This window comes from Varanus komodoensis, unplaced genomic scaffold (genome assembly GCF_004798865.1).
Source record: "Varanus komodoensis strain SLA01 unplaced genomic scaffold, ASM479886v1 scaffold11, whole genome shotgun sequence".
NCBI lineage: Eukaryota > Metazoa > Chordata > Lepidosauria > Squamata > Varanidae > Varanus > Varanus komodoensis.
In genome coordinates this window covers 8231996-8257605 of record NW_025335317.1, presented here as the reverse complement: position 1 = coordinate 8257605, position 25610 = coordinate 8231996, and the positions used below count along the sequence as shown (strand labels likewise).

The 25610-nt window shown below is 43.4% G+C and overlaps 1 protein-coding gene across 3 annotated transcripts in view; it reads right to left on the bottom strand.

Annotated features, from left to right (window-relative positions):
- Positions 1–25610, bottom strand: part of NRG3 (neuregulin 3) — a 575245-nt gene that overhangs the window by 125362 nt on the left and 424273 nt on the right. For 2 of the 3 annotated variants that reach the window (XM_044420021.1, XM_044420020.1), the window contains exon 3: positions 21051–21126. In XM_044420021.1, the coding sequence (XP_044275956.1) occupies positions 21051–21126 (76 nt within the window). The remainder of the gene's footprint in view (positions 1–21050; positions 21127–25610) is intronic. The other variant, XM_044420018.1, reaches the window with a different exon arrangement.

The following is a 25610-nucleotide window of genomic DNA, read 5'->3' as shown; positions in this document are numbered from 1 at the left end:
AAATTCTACATTGTTGAAGTCCCAATTCTAGGAACTGGCATTCCCAACAACTCTTATCCTTCCACTTCCTACATTCAATGTGGTGTTTTGGCTCAATACGTTCTCCTTGTCTTACTGTACTGGAGAAGCTCTCATTTACCTTTTAAAAAGCCTTTGCTAGACTTCAAGGCCTATCACCGAGTATGGGTGAAAGTGAAAGTCATATGGCCCTCTATGCTGCCTGCCTTTCATTTGCTAGAGCTAATATTTGCAATTCACACATGTGTGCAATCATCCCTGAAGTCATCAGAACATGGGTAGAATTAACATGGCTGTAATACTATCAGTTAACCCCTGAGACACTCTGAGGCTACAATCTCTGTTAGGGATGTGTGAGGAACCTGATCCAGAGTTGCAGCCCCACACAAGGCTGTGTGCAAGCAGTATCCCTCCCCTCCCCTCCCCTCCCCCACATGCAGCAGCCCTTGCTTGCACCACTGCCCATGACGATGAAGAAGTACATGCACTGCTTGCTAGGAATGGAGCTGCACACCAGGAGTGTCCCTCTCCTGCTCCTCACTCAGCCATCATGGGTTGTTGATTTGTTACTGTATTTAATGTTTTGTCTTTGCTAGTTATGATTATTCTGTTGTGTTTATGTATATTTTAAAATCCGTACACCATCCAGAGAGCCCAAGGCAGACTATGGGGCAGCATAAAAGTTTGTACTAGTAAGTGTAAAATGTAGGGAACTGGGAGGGATATTCCCAGGGTTAGGAATCCACTGGATTCCCTGGGCTCAGCTCCTAGGTAGGACTCTGGTCTACTTTGCGGAGAACCCGAGTCTGAGTTTCTGGCAAGCACAGCCAGGGCTTGTTGGGTGCTCAGCAGGAATCGGGTCCAATGCACTGTGCAAGCAGCACCGCTTGAGCTCCAACAGTGGCTGCTCCTCAGAAGGCTGGTTGTGGGGTGCTTGATCACCAGGGATCCTCCAGGAAAGCAGCCCCCTGACCAGCACTGTGCAAGCAACGCCCCTTTTCTGCACCAGCTACAGCCGCCATTTGGAGTGCTGCTGTTGAGAAGAAGAGTTGCTGGTTGCACAAATGAAGCTCAGCAAGCACCCATGGACCTCCCCTTGGCTTGGCTCCCTTTGAAAGACCGGACTAAGCATGAGAGGAAGGCTGTGAGTGCTCGGAGGGATGGATTCCAACAGGATCTGTCCCAGCCCTACATGCCACTGGCAAGGCTTGTGACAATGCCAGTATCAAATATAGTACTGAGTGTACAGGGAGGAGCAAAATGCACTGTGGAGGATTTATCCAATACATGCTATAGTTCTGAAAGAAAAAGAAATATCGGGGGCGAGCAGCTTGTCTTTCACTTACAAGGTCCTCCCCGCCCCCTTGGGGCACTGATGGTTCATGCCACGGTGGTTGCTCAGAACAGCACGGTTTGATCCTTGCTGGTTCAAGCCACCAGCCCCTCCATGCAATTCCAGCTGAAGCACACCAGAACCAGCACCGCTGTGTGAGGCATACTGGTAGCACAGACCAGAGTGTCCTTATGCATGCTGCAAACGTATTTTCAGACCACACATTTGCCTGTGCACAGTTGGAAATGATTCATGAACTAGAAAAGGAACCGGCAAACACCTTGCACCTTTATTTTTGTGAATAGGCAATCTTTTTGCATTAGAATATTATATATCCTCTGCTCCAGCCAGACTGTAAAGAAACAGCTGGTGCCCAGAGCTTGGAAAAAATGGGAGAGGGAGAAAGAATGCTATAAGCAAATGATGTTGGCCCTATATCAAATGCAATGTGTGTCCGTCAATCAAATGGTAGACAGCTGATCCAAATTTACTAATAAGTGCAAAAACAAAACCAATGAAATTTCCAGGCGGCCAGCTGGTTTTTATAACAGCACTATATATTTCAACTTCCTTGCATGAACAGAGAGAAAGTATTGCTTTCTGCTGCCAAAGACAACAGTAATGCCAGTGCATCTGTTAAGCCACAGCATAATGAAGGAAGCTTATTCTTCAGCACCAGCCTTAATCAAAGAGTACTTCCATTGCTGTGCATGGTCTGTGCATGGGAATGCTACAGAACGTTGCACCCCGTAAGCAACCACAGTTCACCTCCCATTGAGGATGCCATGTCTGAGTGGTGATGGCTGCCCGGCACCTTCAGACCATTGGTCTCGCTAGGCCAGGGCTGCTGACTTGGACTAGTGGCGGTTCTCAAGACCTCAGGAAGGGCTCTGTTGCAGCTTTGCAACTTGGGGTTCTCCTAGTGGAAACTGCCAGCAGCTGAGTCAGGGACCAAGGCAAGTCTCCTACTAATTACTTGGACATGGATCAGCATAGCCTTACTTATAGCACTGAGCTGCACATGTGTGAGGCCTATTCCATTGGAAAGAACATAATAAGGTCGGGACTGGATCCGCTTGCCTGCCATGGCAGAGGGTTTGGACCTCCTTCAGCCTGAGGGTCCAATTCCATTTTGGACAAGCTCTTGGGGGCTACATTCCTGTGGGGGGGAGCTGAAGGCAACAGAGGGTACAGTCAAGAGCAAAGGGTTTGGCCACAATACCTAAGATACCATCGTCACCAGAACTCAACACTCTTACTGCCAGTAACTTAAGCCTTAGAAAAGGGGCTCTCAGTCTTTTGGAAAGGAGTGGGGTGGGGACTGCACCCAAGCCAGGAAGCTTCTCATGCTCAGGGGAAAGGCACTAAGCCAGTGGGAGGAGGCATAAACACCTGGGTAGCCCTAATACTGATGCTTAAATGGAGCAAAGCTGGGGGGCACTTCTATCTGTTCAGCAAGGAAACTGCTGCCAGTCAGAGTCGGTGGCCATGAGCTAAGCGGACAAGTTGTATGACCTACAGTGATGTCAAGAAAGAAAGGCAGAAGGGCTTTTGCCCACAATATTTCCCTCAATAACCTTAGAAGTGTTTACAACCTATCATAAGGTGTCTACTCACACTGCCAAGGAATGGACAAATGAAGACAGTTTTGTCTTAAATTTAGCTAATAACGGATATGCATAGACAGCCTGCCAAATCCTGGATGCCTTCCAACAGAGGGCTATCCTCTTTAAAATAGACACATGGCCACCCTAGCAAGGCTTAGCAGATGGAGGGGTGGAAACAAGCCAATCCGTTAGTCTCCATAATGCTATCTTCTTTAATGTGTATAAAAGCAGCCGGACTCTCTTGGAACAACGAGCAATTCTGAATATCTCTGAGCAAAGACAATGCTTGGGATGCAGAGATTTCCTTTCTGTTTTCAAACTCCTGAAGTACTTGCCCAACCCTAATGACTCTGGCTCAGAACTGCCTCTTGTAACATACAAGTTGAATTCCCCCAAAGCGAACAAGATATGTGAGCAAAGAAAACTGTGCCCAGGCCCACCCCGCCCAGGACCCTTCCTTTCCTCTTGGTTTTCTTCCTCCAGAGCCCCTTGGCATCCTGTTCACAAGGGCCTAGACACACAGTGCGCATTACAAGCAAGTCTATTCAAAATATTTCTGCATTTGTATCAGAAATGACTATACAGTCATTTATAGAAAATCCATCCAGTATTCTTTAAAGCCCAGTTGCCTGGTTAATCACAGCAATCTTACTCTGTTAATAATTCTGAGCAAAAGAAAACATTTCGATAATTGTTTCTGTACTTAAGATAATAGAGTCATCAATTAGTTTTCTTAGGAGAACATATGGCTGTTCTGAGAAAGAAAGGCCTTGTTCTCACTACAGGGAAATGAGGCATTATACCGATTCAAGCTAAATTTAACACAAATTTAATGCACATCGCACTGCAGGGCCAAGGGACAGCCATGCTAGATCAATCCATGGGCCACCAGCTGCCTGCAGGAAACCTACATTTGAGATGGTAGTGTAACAGCTCTGTCCTGCCATGGGGACAACTGGGGTACACAGACATACCTCCAGGATTAGAAACTAGGTGCCAAACTATGTACAAGAGGAGAATGGAGCAAAAGTGAAGGGTGCACCAACACCACAAAAGCGTTTGCACATATGTGTTGCACAAACACTTGCTCAGCAGGAAGATGGGAGCTTTGCAAGCACTCCTGGAGTTTGCAGAATGGCACTTGGAGATATTGCTTCACACCACTCAGCCTGGGGCTGGATTTAATTCCCCATCGGAACCCAGGAGGAGGAAAGTATCTGGGGAATTATAGCACAGTGCTAACTGAAAACCATGCTGGTATAGAGCCCTTTCCTACAACAGAGGCCCTAAATAATTTGACGCATTAGGTGGAGTTTTAAAATATGCAGTGGACTTGTTAAATCTCATCCACACTGAAGGAGACGCTTTTGAAATGTACTCTCATCCCAGAATACCCCCGCCCTTTTCACTCAAGTGTATTATCCTTGCAATGAAAGTTGCTTTATGATATTTCAATGAAACATTTTAAATGCCACTCACTGGCGGTGGGGGGTGCCCCCCCTTCCTATTTGAACTCTCATTCATTCAGAATGCCTCTTCTTGACAGTGCTGCACAATGAAGTATGGAAAGAAGAGAATATTGTGTGCCAGAGAAGAATGGGAGAGGACATTAACCCTTACACAGCCTGCCAAATGCTACAAATCAGAAGAAAAAAGGAAGAATAGCATCACAGCTTACAAATAGCTTTTATTATGGGGTGTGGATTACTGAGGAGTTAATTCCAGTGTGAGTGTTGGTTGTGTAACAGGGATAGGCTGGGGGTCTTTTTCCCTTCTGAGATAAAAAATCTCATTTCACATTAGAGGGAATAGAAAGAATTTGAGAGCCGGTCTCATAAATGCTGGAAGATTCTTCTTTTTCTTTAAAGAAACAGAAAGGAAAGGGTCTTCAGCAACAAGAGTTCAGGCAAGGAACTGTTCACTACCCCTTTTGCTATTCTGGGGAGCGATGGGGAAAACCAAGGGTGGAGACCTCACGTTGAGATGTTTCTGCCTGCTCAATTTGTTGTGGGAAGGGGGCCTTCCTCATTCACACAACCATCTGCTTCCCCATGTAAACAGCTCAGAAATGTGGCCAGGATCTAAAGGAGGGGTGGGCAAATCATGGCCTCCCAGATGTTTTGGCCATACATGCAAGGCAAGGAGAGTGATGGGAGAACCAAACATCTGGAGAACCTCAGTTTGCCCACTCCTGCTCTAATGTGCTAATTTAGCAATATAACTGCATATTCCAGAATGATTTGTACTCTTTAAATAGCAATCGTCATTCAAAGAACTAGATTACTGACTGTATTCAAGATCTGACATTTTAATATTATATATTAAACAGATGGGAAATGCTAGTCTCAAATTAAAATAAGATAGTGAAGAAATGGCATCTGTCTCTGAGCAAATTCTGGCCAAGAAAATAAGCCCAGATGTCAGCTGGTGGATAATGCAGAGGGGGCTTTGACCTAGGTTCACATTTTTCTCCCCTGCCTGGCTGTCTTAACAGAGTCTCCTGACAAACGCTTGCCGAAGCCATCCATCATCAACTCATCCAACTGCCACCATTGCGTGCCAGTTAAAGGGTAGGAAGGACTTGAGCACCTGCAGCGATAATCCTGCTAAAAGGTGCCAGCTCCAGCCTGTGGGAGCAGAAAATAAACCTTTCCTGCTTAAGTTTAGACATGAGAAAGTCAAGTGCATGATCATAGGAAGGACGGGGCCGCAGACCTTGAATTCCATCCCACAGCTGATTCCAACCCATCCATCTCAGACTGTGATCGCTTTTCTCTTCACAAATGCACACATCTCTTACAAATGTACACATCAATTGTGCATACTTTCAAGATATACACATTATTCTCCCATAGATTACAGCATATTTGTACGCTGATGTTTTCATGCACATTTTCCAAATGGAGGTATGCTGTTGAGTGCATTTCTGTGTAAGAAAGCATACTCTGCAAACTCAGAAATGTACAGTCCTTGACTGCCGGAGCATTTATGTTCAGTACAGAAAGTGAAAAAAATGTAAATTCTGATCAAAAACAAACAAATAGAAATGAATTCTCAAAAAAGGGGAAAATAGCCCTTGAATAGTCTAGACTTCAAAATATTTCCATCCAGTGTACCTTCTTTTCCCAATTTCATTGTGTTTTAGTCCTAGATACTTATTTATTTTTATAAAATTTGGAAATTATCCTTCCATATTTTGTGGGATTATGCCAGAAAAAATTGTGTTAGAATGAAGTATTCATGAAAATGTTAGTGTACAAATAAAATAACATAAAAATGATGCCTCTCCAGCTTTCTTGGCCAATGTTCCATGGTTGCTCTAGCAACTTCTATAATTAAAATGATCCAAGGTTAGGATTCAGAGGAATGCTTTTGGAATCCAGCTCTCTAGCATTTGTAAACTTCCAGTCATGCTCTGCCAAGTCCTGCAAAGCAAGCCAGGCCGAGAGGAAGCCCACAAATACTAGTAGACCACCCATTGGGCAACTGGCAATCTTCCCCAAAGAGCAGCTGGAGGGAGCCAAAGAGGGCTGCTGTGAGTGGGCATGCCCAACACTATTCTTGACAACCAAACTTCCTCCCCACCAGAAGCTGGGCAGTGGTAGCTGCAGCACTAGGTGTGGAAGAGGGACGCTGCATGTGTAGCTTGTAGGGCTCAGTTCTTGGAAGGTGCCTCACAAATGCTGGGAGAGCTTACCAGGTACTTGGACTCAGGGATGGTGCAAAGCAGACCAAAGTTCGTCAAGCTGAGCACAGGGAAATGGATTCCTCCCATGTCCCTGTCTAAGAAACAGGGGCAATTTTCATACCGTGTGGTAGTGAATACCATAATTTAACTGTGTGTAGAGATGTAGTGCTGACAAAATAGGGGTTCTGCGGATGGGTGGCTTGTCCGTTCAGGGAGATGAAGTTTAATACGCCTGCATGTCGCAGAAAGGGACAATCTGGGGTTACGCCTAGATCAAGCGTTGCAACTGGAAGCTCATGGCACCTGGGGCCAGGAGTGTTTCTCATCAGCTGGAGCTCTCCTGGACAGATTGTGCAGCTGCAGTTATCCATGCTCTGGTAACATCGAGGATGGACTAGAGTAGTGAAGACTCTTCAGAATTGCAAGATGGTGACTGGGACTGGAAGGTGGGAATCTTCCTTACTAGCATTGAAGAGTTTCACGCCTTCCAGTGAATGGCAGTTGAAGCAGCATGATGGAGGTTTTGTTTTCCTTGGGGTATACATCATGCACATGCTTTTGGGATAGTTTTATTGGGTGGGACCAGAGGGTTGATCCAGTCTTTTCTTTTTGGTTCAGATCTCTTCTCTTTATCTCTTTTCAATGCAAAAGCCTACAAAATTTAATAGAGGTGATAGTAAGATGCGAGTATATGTTGCCAATGTGTCATCATGGAATCCTAATAATTTGGAAGGGTGGAGAGATCTTTCCTTTTTAGACCAAGGGTCATTTTATGTCTAAACTTGCACAGGACTGTGTCCTCAGTGTACTTCTTTCAGAATTTAATTCCTCTCTGCAGCACACCAAAAGGCACAGGGATATAGTATTTCTTAGAAGAAGAAGAAAAAGAAAAGATTAAAGCTTCCTCATCGGTAGAATAATAAACGGCTATTTTATTCCAGTTGGTTTCATTTTTCTCTAACAGCTACAACTCTTTGGATCCTGTTGAGTTGGGCAAAGAGAAATACTCATTTAGGGAAAACTATCATGTTGCTTACTCAACTGGGAATTTTTAATAGCATGTGCCAATGTAGGGTGGGGGGGATCCTTAATTTTTAATAGGCCACTAAAATAAATTCAGGTTCTTCCTTAATGGAAATGTCAATCTCCATAGTTAAATTATCTTTTCAAGAAGGTGGGACACTCTTTGAACAGTATATTGAATTACTAGTGCAAGTTTAATTTATTTGAGATAAGAAATAGCTATTTTAGCACAGGAATCAAATTTTCCCATTTGAGATGTCCAACTGCTTTGCAAAGAGAATGTTTCTGAGGTCCTCATCTATTTATACTATCATGAATTAACATTTTAATGAGTCAAAATGCTAATGCACCATTATAGCTTTAAGTGTAATTTAATATCTTCTGTCTTTAGAGACCTATGCATGAGATTTTTCTACATATAAAATATGAATCTGGTTTGGAAATATATCAGAATCATGGTGGCTTATGTACCACAGAGTTACAGTGTAACTCTTTTCCATTAGGCTTGATCAGAATGAACTTTGGGCAGATTCTTAAGTGTTCTTAACTGGCCTCATTCCTTAAGAAGAGAACACAATCTGATTGTCTTTTAGCTTAGTTTATCTTATGAGTAACCATACATTAGATGCTACATGATCCAAGTTATTTGTGTGTGGAGATACTAGAATTTGGGGTCACCAAAGAATTAGCTATTGACACAAAGCAAAAACCACTTATGGAAACAACTCCTAAACATTTGGTACTGGTCACTACTAGGGTTGGGACAAAGCTAAGCAGAGTCCATCTGTCAGCCATTTTGTGGATTTCTTCTTGTGCTTGGCCCATTCTCGCAAAGTGAGTCAAGAGGAAGTCTAGAAGAGGCTTCTCGATCGAGAGAGGTATTTCTCCCACTCTATATGACTCTGGTGTGCCTGCAGCTGGAGCATTGTGTTCAATTCTGGCCCCTCATACAAGAGGGATATAGCAAGGTTGGAATCAGTGCAGCGAAGGGCCACAAGGATGGTGGCTGGTTTGCAGGGGAAGGCATATGAGGAGAGACTGAGGGAGCTGGGTCTTTTCAGCCTTGAGAGGAGGAGACTCAGAGGGGAGTCTTGATACATGTATGTGAAGGGCAACATACATGTATGTGAGGGAGTTCCACACAGAGGTGGGTCGTGACCTCTTTCCCCCTGCAGTGGAGAGCAGGACACGTTCCAATGGAGCAAAGCTCAGGGAACCATGATTCAGGGTGGATGCCAGGAAGTGCTTCCTGATGGTTAGGATCCCTAGGGTATGGAACAGGCTTCCTCAGGAGTTGGTTGAAGCTCCATCGGTGAAGGTGTTTAAGTATAGGCTGGACATGCACATGGGAGGCATGCCATGAGTGGAGCCAGCTGAAGCTAGGGGTCAAACTAGATGGCCCAGGAGGCCCCTTCTGACTCACTCTGTTTCTATGTTTCTAATGCCAGTGGGACAAAGGGTGTGCAATCAGCAACATTCTTCCATGTCATGCGTAGCAGCACAGAGGTTGCTGTAGGTGGTGTGGAAGAGGCATACCACTTGTGCAGTAGATGCTCAGGGCTCCATCCCTGGTGAGCCTCATGCAAACAACCTTCTTTCGAGTCTGGTGCAACACTGTTTCTGCACGTGCTGCTGAAGAGGGATGCTCTGCTTGGGCGGTGGTCATGTGAGGCTTGCCAGCAATGGAGCCCGGTAGGACTACTGCCCAAACAGTGTCCCTGCTGGGAGTGCTCACCAGGAGCTCACTTGTGGGGCTGCTGCAAAGCAGACCAGGGTCTGGGGAACTTAGCCTAGGGAATCCTTAGTCACGACTTTAGATGATGCTATAAAAGGAGTGCACAGATCTGCAGAAGACAGAATCCTCTCAATATTCTTAGCTTGTTGGGAACAGCAATAAAATGGTTGCATCGTATTCCTACTGTAGGGATTGGAGTCACCCCTTCTGTAATGCAGCTGCCTAAGGTTGTTGACTCAGTTTCTGAGTCAGAGGCGGTAGAGGAGGGGGAGCTGAAATTCTCAACTGGATCCTCATGGCCAGCGGACCCAGAAATATACTGGGTGGGCGCTGCAAATCAGACAGTTGCGAATTCTGCAGGAAAGTCTAGTCTAGCTGGTAGGGGAGTGGAGGACCCAGTATAATAGCCTGATTGAATGGCATCAGATTAACAGGGGGGACAACTTGAGAAGCATCAGGTGGGAAGAAGCACATCAATGGTGGAGCCGGCTCTTTGTGGTTGGGAAGGGAAGAGAGGGCTTCAGTTCTGAATCAAGCTGGTACCATTAAGCCACATTGCCTTCATCAGTCGGTATTCTAAGTTTGCTCATTTCCTTACTTTTGCCTTTTGCAACACTTTTCTTTTGTCTCTCAAGGCCAGCCTAGCTGCTTAGCTTTGACAGATCTTCAAAGCAGCAAAGTAGCTCAACGTGAAGGATGGAGATAAGGCATGCTCACTCTGCTTTAAAGGGATGAGTAGCTCTAAAACTCAGATTTCATGCAGCTGAATGAAAGTTCAGATAATGGAATATTGGTGATTTTCAGAGACTGTTCCCTGGTGTCTAGTCCATTCTCCCATTCATACAAGACACAAATTCAAAATTTGCAAAGAAACAATCGAAGAAAAATAAATAGGCTTCACACTATGAAATCTGAAGCTTATATTATAAAACAGTTGGACCTTCTAGAAAATACATTTATCAGTCAATATAGCTACAGTAGTGTTTTAAACTATGAAGTGGTTTAATGTTGATGCATAATTGACTTTTGTCTTTTTAACTTGTATGTTCTTTGAATGTTTTAACTGCATACATTTTAATGTTGTGAGCTGCCTAGAATTCCAATCTCTGGGAATAGGTGGAATACAAATATAACAACAACAACAAAAATAATACAATAAAGGAGACCAACGTGACCTCTATTGAACTGCCTTTCTTTGGGGCATAAATGTACCCCATATTACTATTCTTAAGGAGAATGGGGGGGTTGGGTTGGATCCAGGTCCTGCTTTGTTTTATAGGAAAAAGAACACAGAAATGAAGCTCAAATGTTTATAGTTTTTTGATTAGGCACTAAAGAGGTGGAGAGGCTGAAGAAAATGCTTAAGCCTTCCATTGAAACCAATGAAATGTAATACTCTCATGTCTCGTGTCTATGAAGGTTTGGAAACAGATTTCTGATTGGTTGGACTGATGTCTCACTCCAAATTTGGTAAGCTGGGATGAAGCAAATGTGTTCCACCTGAGTCCTTTCCTTTATTTACTTCAGTGTGCAATGCAGCCATTTTGATAAAGCAATGCATCAGCCTGTTTTCCTACAATTTAAACACTGCTCCTCGGTCGATGCTGCACATTCTCCACTGTGTGAAATGTGAAAGATGGACGAACTCTTGATGAAACTGAAGGACACCATGAGAACATAGCACAGTGCAGGAGAGGACAACCAGAGACTGTATCAGCAAAGAATCCATTAAAGGGATAGGTCTCCATCCCGTTCTCCAGTGCTCCCCCACCTCACACAAACAAGCACATGCATACACGTTCTTTTTTCTATGAAGACACAGAGCTCAATTCTCCCAAGGCCTGAATGGGTCCCAGAGCAGGCTGAATCATTTCCCAGAATAGGCTGAGTTTGCCCAGTCTGTTATAGTAGAAACGGTCAAAAACTGGCTCCATTCTCAGTCTAACATTGATAGTACAATGGGTAGAACAATACTAATACACCTACTACTACTACTATCATTTCTAAATCAAGAACTGTGTTTCTTGTTTTCCTTTACATAGAGGGACTCTTGTCCACTTTCACCTACAGAAGTTAAACTGGGAGCAGTGGTGTAATGTAAAAACTATGAAATCTCTCTTCAGCAATGAATTCACTGGAGGAATTGATAAAAGCCACCCTTTCTCAGAGTGATTCCTTCTCAGTGCAAGTCCTTCTTTCTGCAACATGGAGATAATATCACTGTCCTACTTTGCAAAGTTTAATTAATGGTTAATGAGATAATGTATGATTTTTCTGTTTAAATCTGAAATGCAATTTTATCTTTCATTAAATTAAAATTGAAATATAACTTTTTTATTGACCTGCTCTCCCAAATATTCCCCAGTTTGGCTCTTTTGGTTAATTATAGACATGCAAAATAATTGCACATGACACATATTACAGATGAATAATTACAAAACAGAGGATGAAGAATATACACAGAAAGAGCTTGATCCAAAATGCATTAGTTATACACCAAGTCCACTGAATGGATGTGATTAGTATGGAACTGGAGGGAAGGAACCATTCTGACCATCCGTACCCACATTTTTTAAATAAACATTCTCCATTGGTGTCAATGGAGGCCCTTCTCCTCTTTTCTCCTTCTCCTTCTCCTCCCTTTAACCCCCGCAAACATTGGGACAGAAATTTGATGGAACAAATGCGGAGGGGGGGGAGAGGTGTAATTCTTCCCTTCTGGTGCATGATGCTCTTAATTTGAATCAGCATTGCACATGTCTTAGATTTAGTGGTACTTTTGGCTGACTTGTAGTGCATATTCCATATAAGAGCAAGGAAAAGGTCTTCTATGAGTTGATGTTTAAATTAAAACACTGATTTGCTAAATATTCAGAGCCCGGAATCTCTCATATATGTCTTGATCTTGCCTTCCATCATGTCAAAACAAATATTTTGTAGGTTTTGCCATCAAAGCCAAATGCCAAGGCTTGTGAAACCATTCATTCCTGGATAGTACCACAGAAGGACACATTCCCCCGGGATACTCAGTCCCATAATAATTTTGTGTGTTCTGTTTGAATCCTATGCCTTAGATATCCCAAGGGTATGTAGTCATTTGACATACATGTGCTCAAATCCTTCCCAAATGAAGTTATCTTCTGTATATGCAGAAAATCAACAATGCCTTTCCCACACATTCAGCATACAGAGGAAAGAAGACGTGTTTTATCCAAATGATGAAATATTAGGTACCAGCAATAGAACAACTTAAAATGCTTTTCTTTTAAGAACAAAAGGTGACACTGCTGATCCTTTACTAGAAATAAATTTTCAAATATATGCATTGATTTCAATCACCATCATATTTTACCTTTTTTTAGAATGATGTTATTTATTCTACCATTCTCAGTTTCAATAAACAATGTCTATACTTGAGCCAACCTTTTTTAACTCTACTACCAGGAGTTATTTGGTCTTAAAAGCTGTCAATTCCAGGCTGTCAATTCCAAAAGCTGTTAATCCTTTGGTTTGCAAACACCTTAGGAGGAAGTCTTAGAACTCGGAGGCTTCCACATAACTAATTTCCTGCTGAGCTGATGCCAGTGAGTGAAAGGAGCAAGAGAGGCAAAGTTATTGGTATACTTTAGTATGTCCACAAATCTTGCAATGCTATATCTGGATGATAATGCAGTATCTCCATTTTTGGAAAAGTACAAGTATCTGTATAAAAATTGTAACAAGAGGATTCCTGGAGACAATATTTCCCTATGGTCACCTGAAATTGTTAACATTTTGTTTATTATACTCAGATGGATTAGATCCAGTTGTAGTTTAGGGACCAAAAAGAGGGTCTGAAATGTTTATAGTTCAAGGGAATGGACCCTCTTTTAAAAATAATGTCTGGTGTTGCAGTTTCAATAAGAGGAGACATATTGCATCTTATTCAATTCTTACTGGTATTCCCAGCCTACTGGGGATTGGCTAGTCTCTAGGGATGTGTGAGGAATCCAGTCTTGGGGTGAGAATCTTTCAGATTTTCTCAGCTTGCTCCTTTCCCTCTACCCTAAGTTCACCTAACACTGAGTGTTTGCATGAGCATCCAGGAGGAAGCAAATTCAGTCAGAGTCCTGTTTCTACATGTGTGAGTTGTGTGCTTTGCATACTTCATGCAAAGAATTACATACTTGGCATATTTTGCAAAAAGTATATTTTACACAAAGAAACCACCAGCATTCCTGAGCATTGGCAGATTTGATCTCAGCTTAGTGTGCTTCCTGGTCAGAATGGAGCAAGGGAAACAAGTATGGCAAAGACAGCTGGACTCTGGCTTGATTGTTACATCCCTGAAAAACTTCCTATGTTAATCAGGCAGCCCCAACTGGTTCTGTGATCACAGCATCACAGAACAGTAGAGTTGAAAGGGGCCAAGAAGGTCATTAGGTCCAGCTCCTTGCTGTTGCAGGTCACCAATTTACACCACCCCACTGATATCACCAAGGGGAAATTAACTCAGTTGAGAGAGTGCTTGAAAGGGCTATGGAAATAATGAGCAATTTTCACAAGCAGTGACAAAAAGCAGAAAGAGAGGGAGAGAAGAAATCATTAAGAAAGTTGGGAAAAGAGCCTCTCATTCTCTCTGTCTCGCATACACACACACAGTGTTCCCAAAGAATGGCAGGTATTTTCAGCTGAGAAATTAAGAAGTTGTCCAAACATAATATGGGTTGCATCCAATAGATGCTACTCCACTCAAGGGAGGCCCTTTGGTCCAGTGGAAACTTCCATTCATGAAATGAAGAGCAAGGCCATTTCCCACCCTTCCCTCTCCCCCTTGCAGTTTCTGGCTCCATCTCCCACTTCAACCTGATATGTCCCTCAACCCTCAGGAGCAGCTTGAGGGGAGGCTACTTGAATTACTCTGCAGAATGAGGGCAGCAGTTGTTCATGCTGATCTGGATTTGTCAGACAACGAAGGGGAGAAGGCAAAGGCACACTTGGGAGTGTGGGACTCCAGATGCTGAGATGAAAGAAGACACTCTTATCTCAAGGCCACTCTCCCCAAGCACTTAGGCAGGCTCTGAGGATACCCAAGGTGCACAGGTGTGGGAGAGGAGCTTTCCGAGCCAAGTGAACCTGGCATGACTCTTGACCTTATGACACAGTGTTGGGAGAGGGGGGCCAGCCAACTGGAGGGCAGGCATATGGAAAAGAGGCAGGGTCACCTCCAGATCAGCCTCTCATAAGGAATTGGGCCCAGACATACTCAAAAGGATGCTTGAGTTTAGATTCGGTTCAATGAACTGCCCTGTGCAGGCTTGGAGATGCATTCTGTGAAGGTTGTATTTGTTAAGCATCCTTCGGTGAATAAAGAGCTTTTTGCAAAGACACAGCATGACAATACTAATGGAGTTCCTCAGGGATCAAAGAGCCTTCTCTCCATGGAGGAGCATCAATGGGATACAAAATTTAAAATAATATTTGCACCTAACTTGAAACATAATGATGGGGCACAAACAAGTCCTTGATATCTTTCCAAATGGCCACTCCACAGAACTGGTAGGAACACACTCACCATGATGCACTGGAGCTTGACCTTGACTCCGACACTCCTGTGACCACTTTGCTGTGCTCAGATTATAAGTGCTAGCTATTTCATTCAATTACAGCTTTAAATTGGTCATTAGCCAATTAAGTCTCACAGAACCCACTGGGATTTCAGTGTTATTGAAATCTGAAGATAAAGTGTTTTTGAAGATATGAAAGGAAACTCAAGAACAATGTCCTCACCATGAACAAGCCCATCATGGTAATGAACATATTTAGCATACAAGCTGCAGCTGCTGGAATATCAATTCCTTTCCCATAAAGCAAAATGCATGCTTTGCGCTTCGTGGAATCCTAAGAGACTTTCAAAAATTATCTATCTCTCTATCTATCTAAATGTAATGGTGTGGATATTTATAAAGCTGCTTGGAAGTAATGGGAACACAAGAGACAAGAAGTGATCAGCATTGTCAAAGGCAGGGCATTTTGGGGGAGTCATTCATGGGATGACCATAAGCCATATGTGACTTGATAGCTTGTAGCAACAAGACACAAAAACCAAGAAGACACTTTTGCCCCTGCTGCTTTTCCTTCTCCCCAGAATAGAGGAGAGCAGTGAGGCCTGCCAATTGCATTGCTCGAGAAGAGCCACCAGAGGGTTAGCACTGCTCAGAGGAAACTCCAAAGCAAGGAGAAATGCTGATTTCTTTATTAAGTTGGCATATATGTGGCCCTTGCCAAACCGCCCTGCTCCAGGAACACGAGTGCTTGCTTGTTTCCCACTTGCCCCTGGAAGCGCTAAGTCTCTGTTTTGGAAAGGTGGGGAGCTGCTTGCAATATAAGCTGGTGGGTGCTGAGGAAGGGGGTTAATTTTATGGCATTGCTTCTTTTATTTCTGTGTTTTAAATCAAGCATTTAGTTTATTCCTTATGGTTTAATTAGGATGGTGGGGATCTGGAATTTGATGTTAGCTGCCTTGAGTGCAAACATTTCTATTTTGCCCTTCTGCCTTCCCCTATAATGGCAGAAGGGCAAAATAGAAATAGATAAAATAAATAATAAATGGCAGCGAGAAGGCTCTAACAAGAAAGGGACCTCATGGCACTTGGATATGATGCATATTAAATGGGAAGATGGCCTTTTGTACATCCTTCCTAACAATTTACTTGGGAAGTGGTCTGGTAAAGAGAATGGGTGAGTAAAGGAAGCAAGTGGAGGGCTGGAAAGCAAGAAGTGAAGAAAACACTGGGTGAAGAGCCATGGACTGGAAGAAAGGAAGAGTGAAGAAGGAAGCCAAACTCAGACAAAACGCTCACAGAGGACGTGGTTACCTAAAGGAGCATCTCCATCTATACGTACCTGCCCGCCCCTTAAGATCTGGGGCAGACGCCCTTCTCCGGGTCCCCTCCCTGAAGGAGATTAGGAGGGTGACTACCTGGAGAGGGGCCTTCTCTGCAGTGGTACCCCAATTGTGGAATTCACTCCCCAGAGAGGTTCCCCTGGTGCCGTCACTTTATTCTTTTTCTCTCCAGGCTAAAACTTTTTTATTTTCCCAATGTTTTAAGATCTGATTGTTTTAATTGGGGTTTTATTGTTGGTTGGATTTTTTAGGATGCTGTATTGTATTTCGCATTGTTGTATTGTTAAACATTCTCAAAATCTTGGTAAGGGATGGTCTAGGAAAGTTTTAAACAAACAAACAAACAAACAAACAAATAAATGTAGGCACCAGAGAGAAATTGGAAGGCAGCAGGAGACAGGGAGGGGGGCAGATAAGTGTCCTGTTGCAATTTGCCTTAAGGGCTGCTTTGTTGCTTGCATTTGATACCTGCATGTGACCATAATATATTGAAAATGATCTGTAGCATCATTGGACCCAAGGGCAGGAGATCAGCAGGGATACCCCACTGCCAGCACAGTGGGGAACTGGTGGTTCTCAAAGCTGCCAGAAGCTCTCAGAAATGCTTATTCCCTGAACAGAGGAGAGCACTGTGAGAAGTGGGCCAGGCGCACACTCTTTGCTGGCATTCCAGGCCCCCTGAGTCATCAGAGGCTGCAGACACAGGGGAGGAGAAGGAAGGGATGGGAGGACAGAAGGGTCAAAGGGGGTCAGGTGCCTGTGAAGTCCCACCATGGTCCCAGCCCACCATTTTCCAGGCCTGTCCTGGAATGAAGGGAGGAGTTTCAGGAGAGGAAGGAAAGCAACAACCTTACCTTGACCCTGATTCTGTGGCAAGGCTTTGAGTGAAGTGAGCTATCCAGTTAGAAAGCTTGCCAGCTGGCTTTGCACCAGTGGAAACAACCTTGAGGGTGAGGTTGCTACATGACTAAAGTAGAGGGACTGAGAAGATGTGCCAGTTTGGGTTCAACTCTGTTTACATGAGCAGAGGCTTATCTTTCAGCTCACTAGAAGGCTATTTAGAGTCACAGTCTTGTTAGCTGTAGAGTGTCAATAGAAATCTGCATTGTAAAGGGATGCCTGGTGTTTTGAAGCCTGAGGGCAAGAAGGGAAGGGTGAGGCTTACAAATCACAAAGCATTTGGTAGCCTTGTCCTTACAGGCCAGTATGAGGTTGCTCTTAATTCCCATTCAGAGGGACCTGCCCAGGATAACCCAGTGAGGCCAGAGCCTAGTTGGGGTTTTAACCCAGCTCTCCTCCAGGGGGGTCGGATGTTCTGCCCATTGGATTGCTTTGACTTTTTCAGCAATTGCTCCAACTGGACTACAACTGCATGCATTTCATTTAAAAGCTAAGTCTTTCTGGTAACCTGACTGTTGATCACCACAGGTTCTCTCAGTTCTCCCTGCAGGGAAAGGTCAGTGCATTGTTTTTACATCATACGGTGTGAGAGGAAGTGCAATATTGGTATATTATTTTATAAATAGCTGGCAGATTACTGTTTCATCTGAGAAAGGCTGACGCTTTAAAAAGCCTTGGCAAGCTGTCTTGTTAGCAGACCTGGTGGTCAATCATGCTAAACCTTGCATGTGAATAAAACAAATCTGGAAAACATCCCAGGGTAAGCTTGGCCAGAACCTTTGTTTGCCGACCTCACTAGCAAGGAGACTCCACGGCATGCCTCACCTTTAGATTTTCTGTACTCTGCCATGGCCTTAGTAAGCTGGCGTTGCTTTTGCTTCATAAGAGTAAGCACCAGGAATATATGGAGCACTGCGAATTCTGGAGCACAGAGTCAATGAGAAAGAGAAATGCAAGCTTTTCAGCAGTGCTTAGCGGTGAGAAGCATCACCTCTAGGCTGACCAGAAGTCATTCTAGAACACCACCATGTGGACTGTGTATCTATCTAGGGTATATTTTGCAGTGCACATATATGCACATTTTATGCATATCTGTATGCTCTTTTTTTGGTGAGACAGCTCCTCTGTTTTGGCATTTTTATAAGTGGTGACCTTAAGTCCTCAGAGCTAAAAATCACCTAAGCAAACCCACTGAAAAGCACTTCAGTCTCTATGATATGCCCTCAGCAGAAGATGCACTCTGGATAGACAGACTCAAAACCAGTTCAGTTGGGAATCAGGGTGTGCTAGTCAATTGATACAAATCAATTGATTTGATACGATCAATTAAGTGATACAAATCAGTTAAGCAGGGTTTCCTATGCAAGTCCAAATGGAATGGCAACAGGAATTTGATCCTAGGGTTATTTTCAAAATTATCTGAATTTGTATTTGGAAAAATGCTCTGAAAATGCATATCCTCCCAACAGTCCCCCACATGTTCACACTGAAGCCTATTTGAATAAATGTGCAACAGGAGGAAAAGTGCCTTCTTTTGATAGGGGAAAATGTGCACTTAAAAAAAATCTGCATTTTTCCATGCTCGAGGGGGCAGGAATGTAACACAAACAAAGTAAAACAAACATTGAAGAAAGAGCTGCAGAACCTTAGATAGTGCTCATTGACACCTACCTGGGTGATGGTAATTTTGAACATATTTATTTATTTATATTTATTGCATTTATATACCACCCCAATAGCCCAGAGGGCTCTCTGGGTGGTTTACAAACATTAGAGCCCCACCAATCCTAAAATAAACAAATTGGCTACACCACGACTGAGTATAAAATAACATGGTGAAAATGAATTAAATAAATAAATATACCATTAAAATTAATGAACTTTAAAATATTGGTTAAATAAAAAGGTCTTGAGGCCATAAGCCAGAAAGCTTTCTCTTTCTCTTCCAATGCATTGTACGAACCAACATGCAAAAATGGTATCCTCAGGATTTGTGAAATGAACATATATGGGGGGGAGGGTGAGGGCAGAACTAAAGTACTGGTGAAATGCCAACCCTCTCAAAGTGCTATTTTTAACTAGGAAACTGAGGATGAGAATGGGAATGTAAACGTGAGAGCCCCCTCCCTTCAAATTATCTATACAGGGTGCTTTCATGTGCATCAACAAATGCCATCTCCAGGTGCCCTCTTTCCTTTAGTTTCATTTCTTTGGGCATCAAGAATTATGAGTGCTTAAAAGCTGATCTTGGCTGCTTTGAATCTAGCAAAGGAAATCTGATGATTACTGGAATTTGAGCTTGCCTGTCTATGCAACAGCGGATAAGACCCTATAAAAGACAGGGAGAGTGGCAGAGCAGCAGCCTGCTACGTATTATCCGCTTGTGTGGCCAGAAAGGAGAGTCAAGCTATGGATATAAAGCAGGCTAAAGTCAAATAAACCACATTAAAAATAATCCAGAAGAATTAAGATTAGGGATGTGTGAGCATTTCATTGGATTCATTTGGAGAGGTAGGGGTAATGATTTAATGGATTATCCAAATTTCATCACCATCCAGGTGGAAAGAATGAAATAAAATTGAATGGAGGAGAATGTGAAATGGACAGATTTATCCACACAGAGAATTTTTTCCCTTTCCTTTCATAGCTGCCTAATTTGTATCTCCTGCAGCCGGCACACCTCTGAAATTGTAACACTTTTCTCAACTAAAAAGGAAAAAAAAAAGAGTGGAGATTGACAATATATGTACATTTCAACAATGCAGAAAGAAAAATACATAATTACCAAAATGCTTTCAGAAATGCATGTATACTTTAGTCTGAGGAGATACAGATCCAAAAGGTGCATGTTTAAAGAACTAGTATCTTTTCCTCCTCCCTCCTAGCCATTTTTCCTTTTGTGTCATGTCTTTTAGATTTTAAACAGCAGGGCAAGGACTGTCTTATTAGTAAGTTTGCTCAGCTGAAGAACATGGTAGAACTGATGTAAATAATGCATTTGTTAACAAGAACATTGCAACATATGAATATTCCTGAAACCATTGCAAGTTTGTGCAGAAACAGAACTGAATAAGCTTAACCTCAACATCCTATCAATCATGTAAGGCAAAGGATGACAGTTCTGCCTACTCCCAGTTTATCGTTATGTACATGAACTTCAGACCAAGGAAATCCTTTCTTTTCTTCTGGTATAGCTATTCAAATGAAATAAGTAGATTTAGCTTTCTATGTCCATTGACCAGCTTTTTGTTCCATCCAAATCCTAACTGTGGCTAATTTTAACCATAATTATCTGAAACAAGCCAGCTTCATAAACTACCATTTGAAGTTGGCTTATTTCAACTAACCATGTTTAAGACTAAATGCAGTTTGCCTCCACTCAGACATTACACTTAGTTGTGGCTTAGAACAGATGGACTTCTGACCAGGCTGGACGTAAAGAAGATGGGAGGCAGAGCTTCAGGCTCACTGTGGCTTTTCTCCATTACAGCAAACCAAGGCTTATCATTATTCAAACTTAAACTTCCAGGTACACACCCAACCTTCCAACTACCTGCTATAAAGATGCAGGAAAGAAAGGCTTCCTGTTTTATTTTGCTTTTCAGGAAATATAAATATTCATGCTTTGTATAACTTCAACTCTCTGCTGGATACTTAGTGGCAGAAAATATTTTATTCTGTATACTTTTGTACTGCAGAAAATATGACATTATGAGGGAGTGTTGGGCTATTTGGTTATACAAAATGTTTTATGCATATCTAGAATTGGACACAATCAAATTTTGGAAGTTAGCAAAAGGTTGCACCTCAGGGCAAACACTGATCAAGGCATGCAATTACAATAGAAGAAAACTTTACATACTTGGATCTGACAAGATGGAGTCGGTTTTCGGCAAAAATTGGTCACAGCGGACTCCTTGGTAGCCCTCTTTGCACCTGGGAAAAAGGGGAAAAATGACAAACATACGCATGCGGTAGTAACAGACTAATCGGAAGTCATCAATCAACTGGAAACATTGTTCAGAAGGCTATGACTGAGCTAAAACATGTTAAAAAGCAGTGGCAATGGAGCCATCTCCAAGGAACACTTTTTGGACATCCGTTCTCCTGATGAAGAACTTTCCATTTGGCACAGAATTCAGTACTTCTTCAGGTACTTGGGGATTTTGTCTAGAAAGACATTTGTTTCAGAAGGGATTTCGTGGCTCTCACTGTTTCCTCAGTTCAGCTGAGATTTTGACCAATATCTGCTATGCATTCTCAGAAGCAGGGCATGGCGTTGCTGTGTGAGGTCCTGTGTGGACCTTTCCTGTAGAATCAGCACCCACTCAGGCTACACTGTGCTGAAGATTTCCCCTGCACCAGGCAGCACTGCCTTGCAGCTAGCTGCATATTGCAGAAGAAATAACGGGAGGCAACCGACGTTTCGGGAAAGCTGTTTTGCCATTTCGCATCTTTTCGCACAGGAATCCCTAACAGGCTGCTCACAGACCCTGGGATTTGGCAGAACCCACCATGAAAACTGCACTGAAAGGCAAGGTGTTTTAGTATCCAGAAAACTTCGCCTAAGCATAGTTCGATCATTTCTGATCAAATAAACAAAAAAACAAATAAATTGAAACCATGAAATGCCACTAGTTCTTTTAAACAGGAAGCATATCATAATAACAGAGAAGTTTAACACATGACCCTTAAACAATTTTAATAAGCAGGAATTTGAACTCAGGCCTAAACGATGCAAGCACAACATGAAATGATGCTATTCATGGAACTCATAAGATGTGCATCCATGGTGAACTACTCTTGAACTTGGGGCCTATATCGGGTAGCATCAGGTCACGTACAGCTGAATTTTCAAAGAAATCCTTCATTTTTTTTCTGACTTACTTTTTGCACCAGCTCTCTTGACATTTTGTGTTAAGAAATAAGTGATCTTTCAGAGTGAACTGAGTGCCCAGCAATTTCTTTCTGCTAATAGAGGTAGACACACTCCAAAGCTAGAATCTTAGGAAACCAAGCCCTATCAATAATAAGAATCACGCACACACATGCACATTCACACACACACACACACAAATGCACCCATAAGAATGTCCAGCAATCACTTGATTCTTGTCTGAATTCAGGCTGAATGGACTTATCCCAAGCCAGTTTTCTAAACACAATCTAACACTTAGTAAGAAATAACATGGACTGGATGAAAAGGAGATGCATATGAAGAACAGAATTTCACATCTCCATAGGATCCCACCCAGAAATTTTAAGAATTTCATTGAGCTTCACTTGCAAGGGGCTGCATCAAATACCAAATGACCTAAATCACCAGTTAAGTCTCTTCAAACTAATCCAAAAACATAACACATTGCTCAATTTGGTAAGTAAACCAGCTTACAGTTGAACAATCCTTAACAGTTATGATAGAGAATGCTTGCATACAGCCTCATAAGCCGTTCTTTTCTCCTCCCACCCTGGCCTTTGAAGCTCTATTTCCTACCAGAGGGCAGAGTAAAGCTGAAACTTTCAGGATCTACTCAGCTCACTATTGGAAGCAGAAGGTCCACTGGCCAACCTCCCATGCCAGAGTCCCACTGTTTGTTCTGAGTACCACCACAGTCCAACTACATTTAAAACCCAAGATTTTTCTCACTTCAGCAGGAGCATTGTGGGCAGTGGGGGAATCATTATGTTGCCACTGTTGCTAAACAATTGAGTCAGAAATCCATGTTGATCGACTGCAGAACAACCATCAATCTATGCCTCTGCTGACCTGGCACCATGAGAGCATTTCAAGTTAGGGATGCACAAGGAATCCATTTGGAGGTGGGAATCCATTGGATTCCCTGGGCTTGGCTACGCAGACTCCAGTCCATTCTGCAGTGGCACTGAGTCGATGTTCCTGGTGCGTGTGCCTAGCATTTGTGGGGTGATCACCAGGAATCAGCAGCAAGCAGGGAAGAAGGGTGATGGCTGGCGTGCCTGCTGGCAGCACCCCTCTTCCACGTCCTGCAGCCAGTCCTGTCAAGGAAGGTTGCCAGCTGCAGAACCGGGGGTCCACAAGCGTTTCTGGACTTCCTCATCTCAGCTCGTTTTGCATGCATGAGAGGAAGTATGCGGATACTGGAAGGGCAGATTCCAAAAGGGTTTGCTCCAACCCTATTTCAACCACAGGGAAGGAGAAGGGAGAGCAAGCTGCCACTTCTACCATCGATTCAGCAACCTCGCATGGGTGGTTTGGATCTACAGAGCAGTTAGGGGAGGAATTCAGACCTACTGTCTATGCAAAGGTTGGCTTCAACTTGGAAGGAACTGAGCCTATTTTCCTTTGTGTGTTCAGCAGGGTGGCAGATCTCAATTCCAAACTGGATGGGTGGGACTGTGCTTGTCCACTGCTACACGTGTGCGCCAGGGCTCTGTCTGGAGACAAGCTGGGGAACAGGCAGGCTAGGTGGACATCCATCAGTTGCTCCAGCAAGAGCAACTGAAGAGCTGCACAGTCTGAAGAACCCAGTCAATGCCAGACTGTCAAGCTGCTGAGACCAGGTTAGAATCACTAGCTTTGAAGGGCCAAGTGGAATCCTATAAGTTACTTCAGTCACCTGACATCTGCAGCCATATCCTCTGGCCAGTCCCAGGGATGGTACAGAACAGCTGCCTCCTCTGGCCCACTTGCACCGGAGCCCTTGGTCTATCTGGTTTTGCTATCCGCTCAATCCCATCCACCCCAGCATCTTACCAAGTGTCTCTGTTTTAATCTTTGACCTATCAGGGCATATGAGAAAGAGAAGAATGCTTGAAACGGCAAAAACAGAGTGCACTTTAGGGATCTGAGTCATGTTAATGTGACATTATATCTGTCTGTGGGTGGTCTCGCCCAAGACAATCGCTCTGTATTTTTTGAGTGAGTTGGATGAGAAATTGCACACTTCTTTTGAATGAGTGTTCACACCCACCAGCCCACTTACTGAATTATACTGTATAAATGCATGGTTTTAAACTCCCAAATCAGATAATTATTAGGGTTGTCTTGCCAGAAATTATAGGGGTTTGCTGACATACCGCACATCAAGAAGAGTAAATAGACTTTTTTCCCCCTGCGTGCAGTGTTGGAAATTGATTCTGCAATTCTCAAACAAGTTGGTGACAATGACTAACGTTTTCCTCCACCCCCTGCAATGGCTCCTTTAAAGGCTCAGCCTGTAAGTGAACCATTAAACGTGAAGACGCGGACTGGGAGATCAGATTGTGTGTGTGTGGGGGGGGGGGGGAGTCCTTGTTAAGCATGCAATGCAAAAAGGCAAGGAGCAGAGAGCCTATACACACACAGTTCCTAAGCAACAAAAGTATCTGACATAAGCTGTTTGCTGGTGGATTGCTTGATCATCTCTGACATGCAGAACGGATGATGGGCAGGGACCGAGTTGGCTTTCTAAAACTATTGCAGTGAAGTTCACAACATTTACTGACCTACAAATTGCAGGTAGTCTGGCTGCCCACACGTGTCAGGAGGTTGTGGTCACTACTGTCCACATGTAATAGTTGGCTATACTAAAACAAATCCAAAAACAAAAAAAACACCTTATAAGTTTTTTTTTAAACCAATGAGGCTTCAAAAACTATGTAACCATTCCAGTCAGAAAAATATGAAAAACAAACCCCAGGTTTTTTTTTTTTTATTTCTATCCTGTCAGAAACATCTGTTTACTGCATGACATCTGTTGCAATATTACAAAGGAAGGATGTGCAAGCAATGTGCAAGGAACCCATTTTGGGGTGGGAATCGTTGGATTCCTTGGGCTCGGCTTCCCAAATTCCAGTCCTTGTAGTGACTCAGAGTCCAAGCTCCAGAGTCAGGTGTGCCCAAAGTTCGTGTGTCGCTCCCCAGAAATCAAGGCCCACATCCTGTGTAAACAGCACTTCTTTCCTGCTCGTCACTGCTGGCAGCAGTTGGCAGAGAAGAAGGTGGCTGCTGGGAATGGCGCCAGGATGCCTGCGTGCCACAAAACCCTTCCGCATTGTGGAGCCGTTCCTGAGAGGGAAATTTGCTGGTTGTGCAACAGGGGTCTGCTCCCATTCACAGACTTCCTCTTGGCTCAGCTCATTTTATAGGACTGGGCTGAATACCGAAGGATTGTGCTAGAGGGATGGATTCTGAAAAGGCTTATCCCAACCCTAATCTTATATGCTGTTGCCCAGTATACTACATGGGGGACATTGTTAATGGCTTTAAAAAAGCAAAACTATTATTAGTTTGAAAATTATTATTGTTACACTGCATGTATATCCCACATTTTTTTTCCTTTTGTGAGGAAGCCAGACAGCTTATGCAGTTCTCCTGGGCTCAGTTTGTATCCTCATGACAACACCCCTGTGAGGTAGGATAGGCTGAGAGTGAGTGAGTGGTCCAAAGACACCCAATGGCC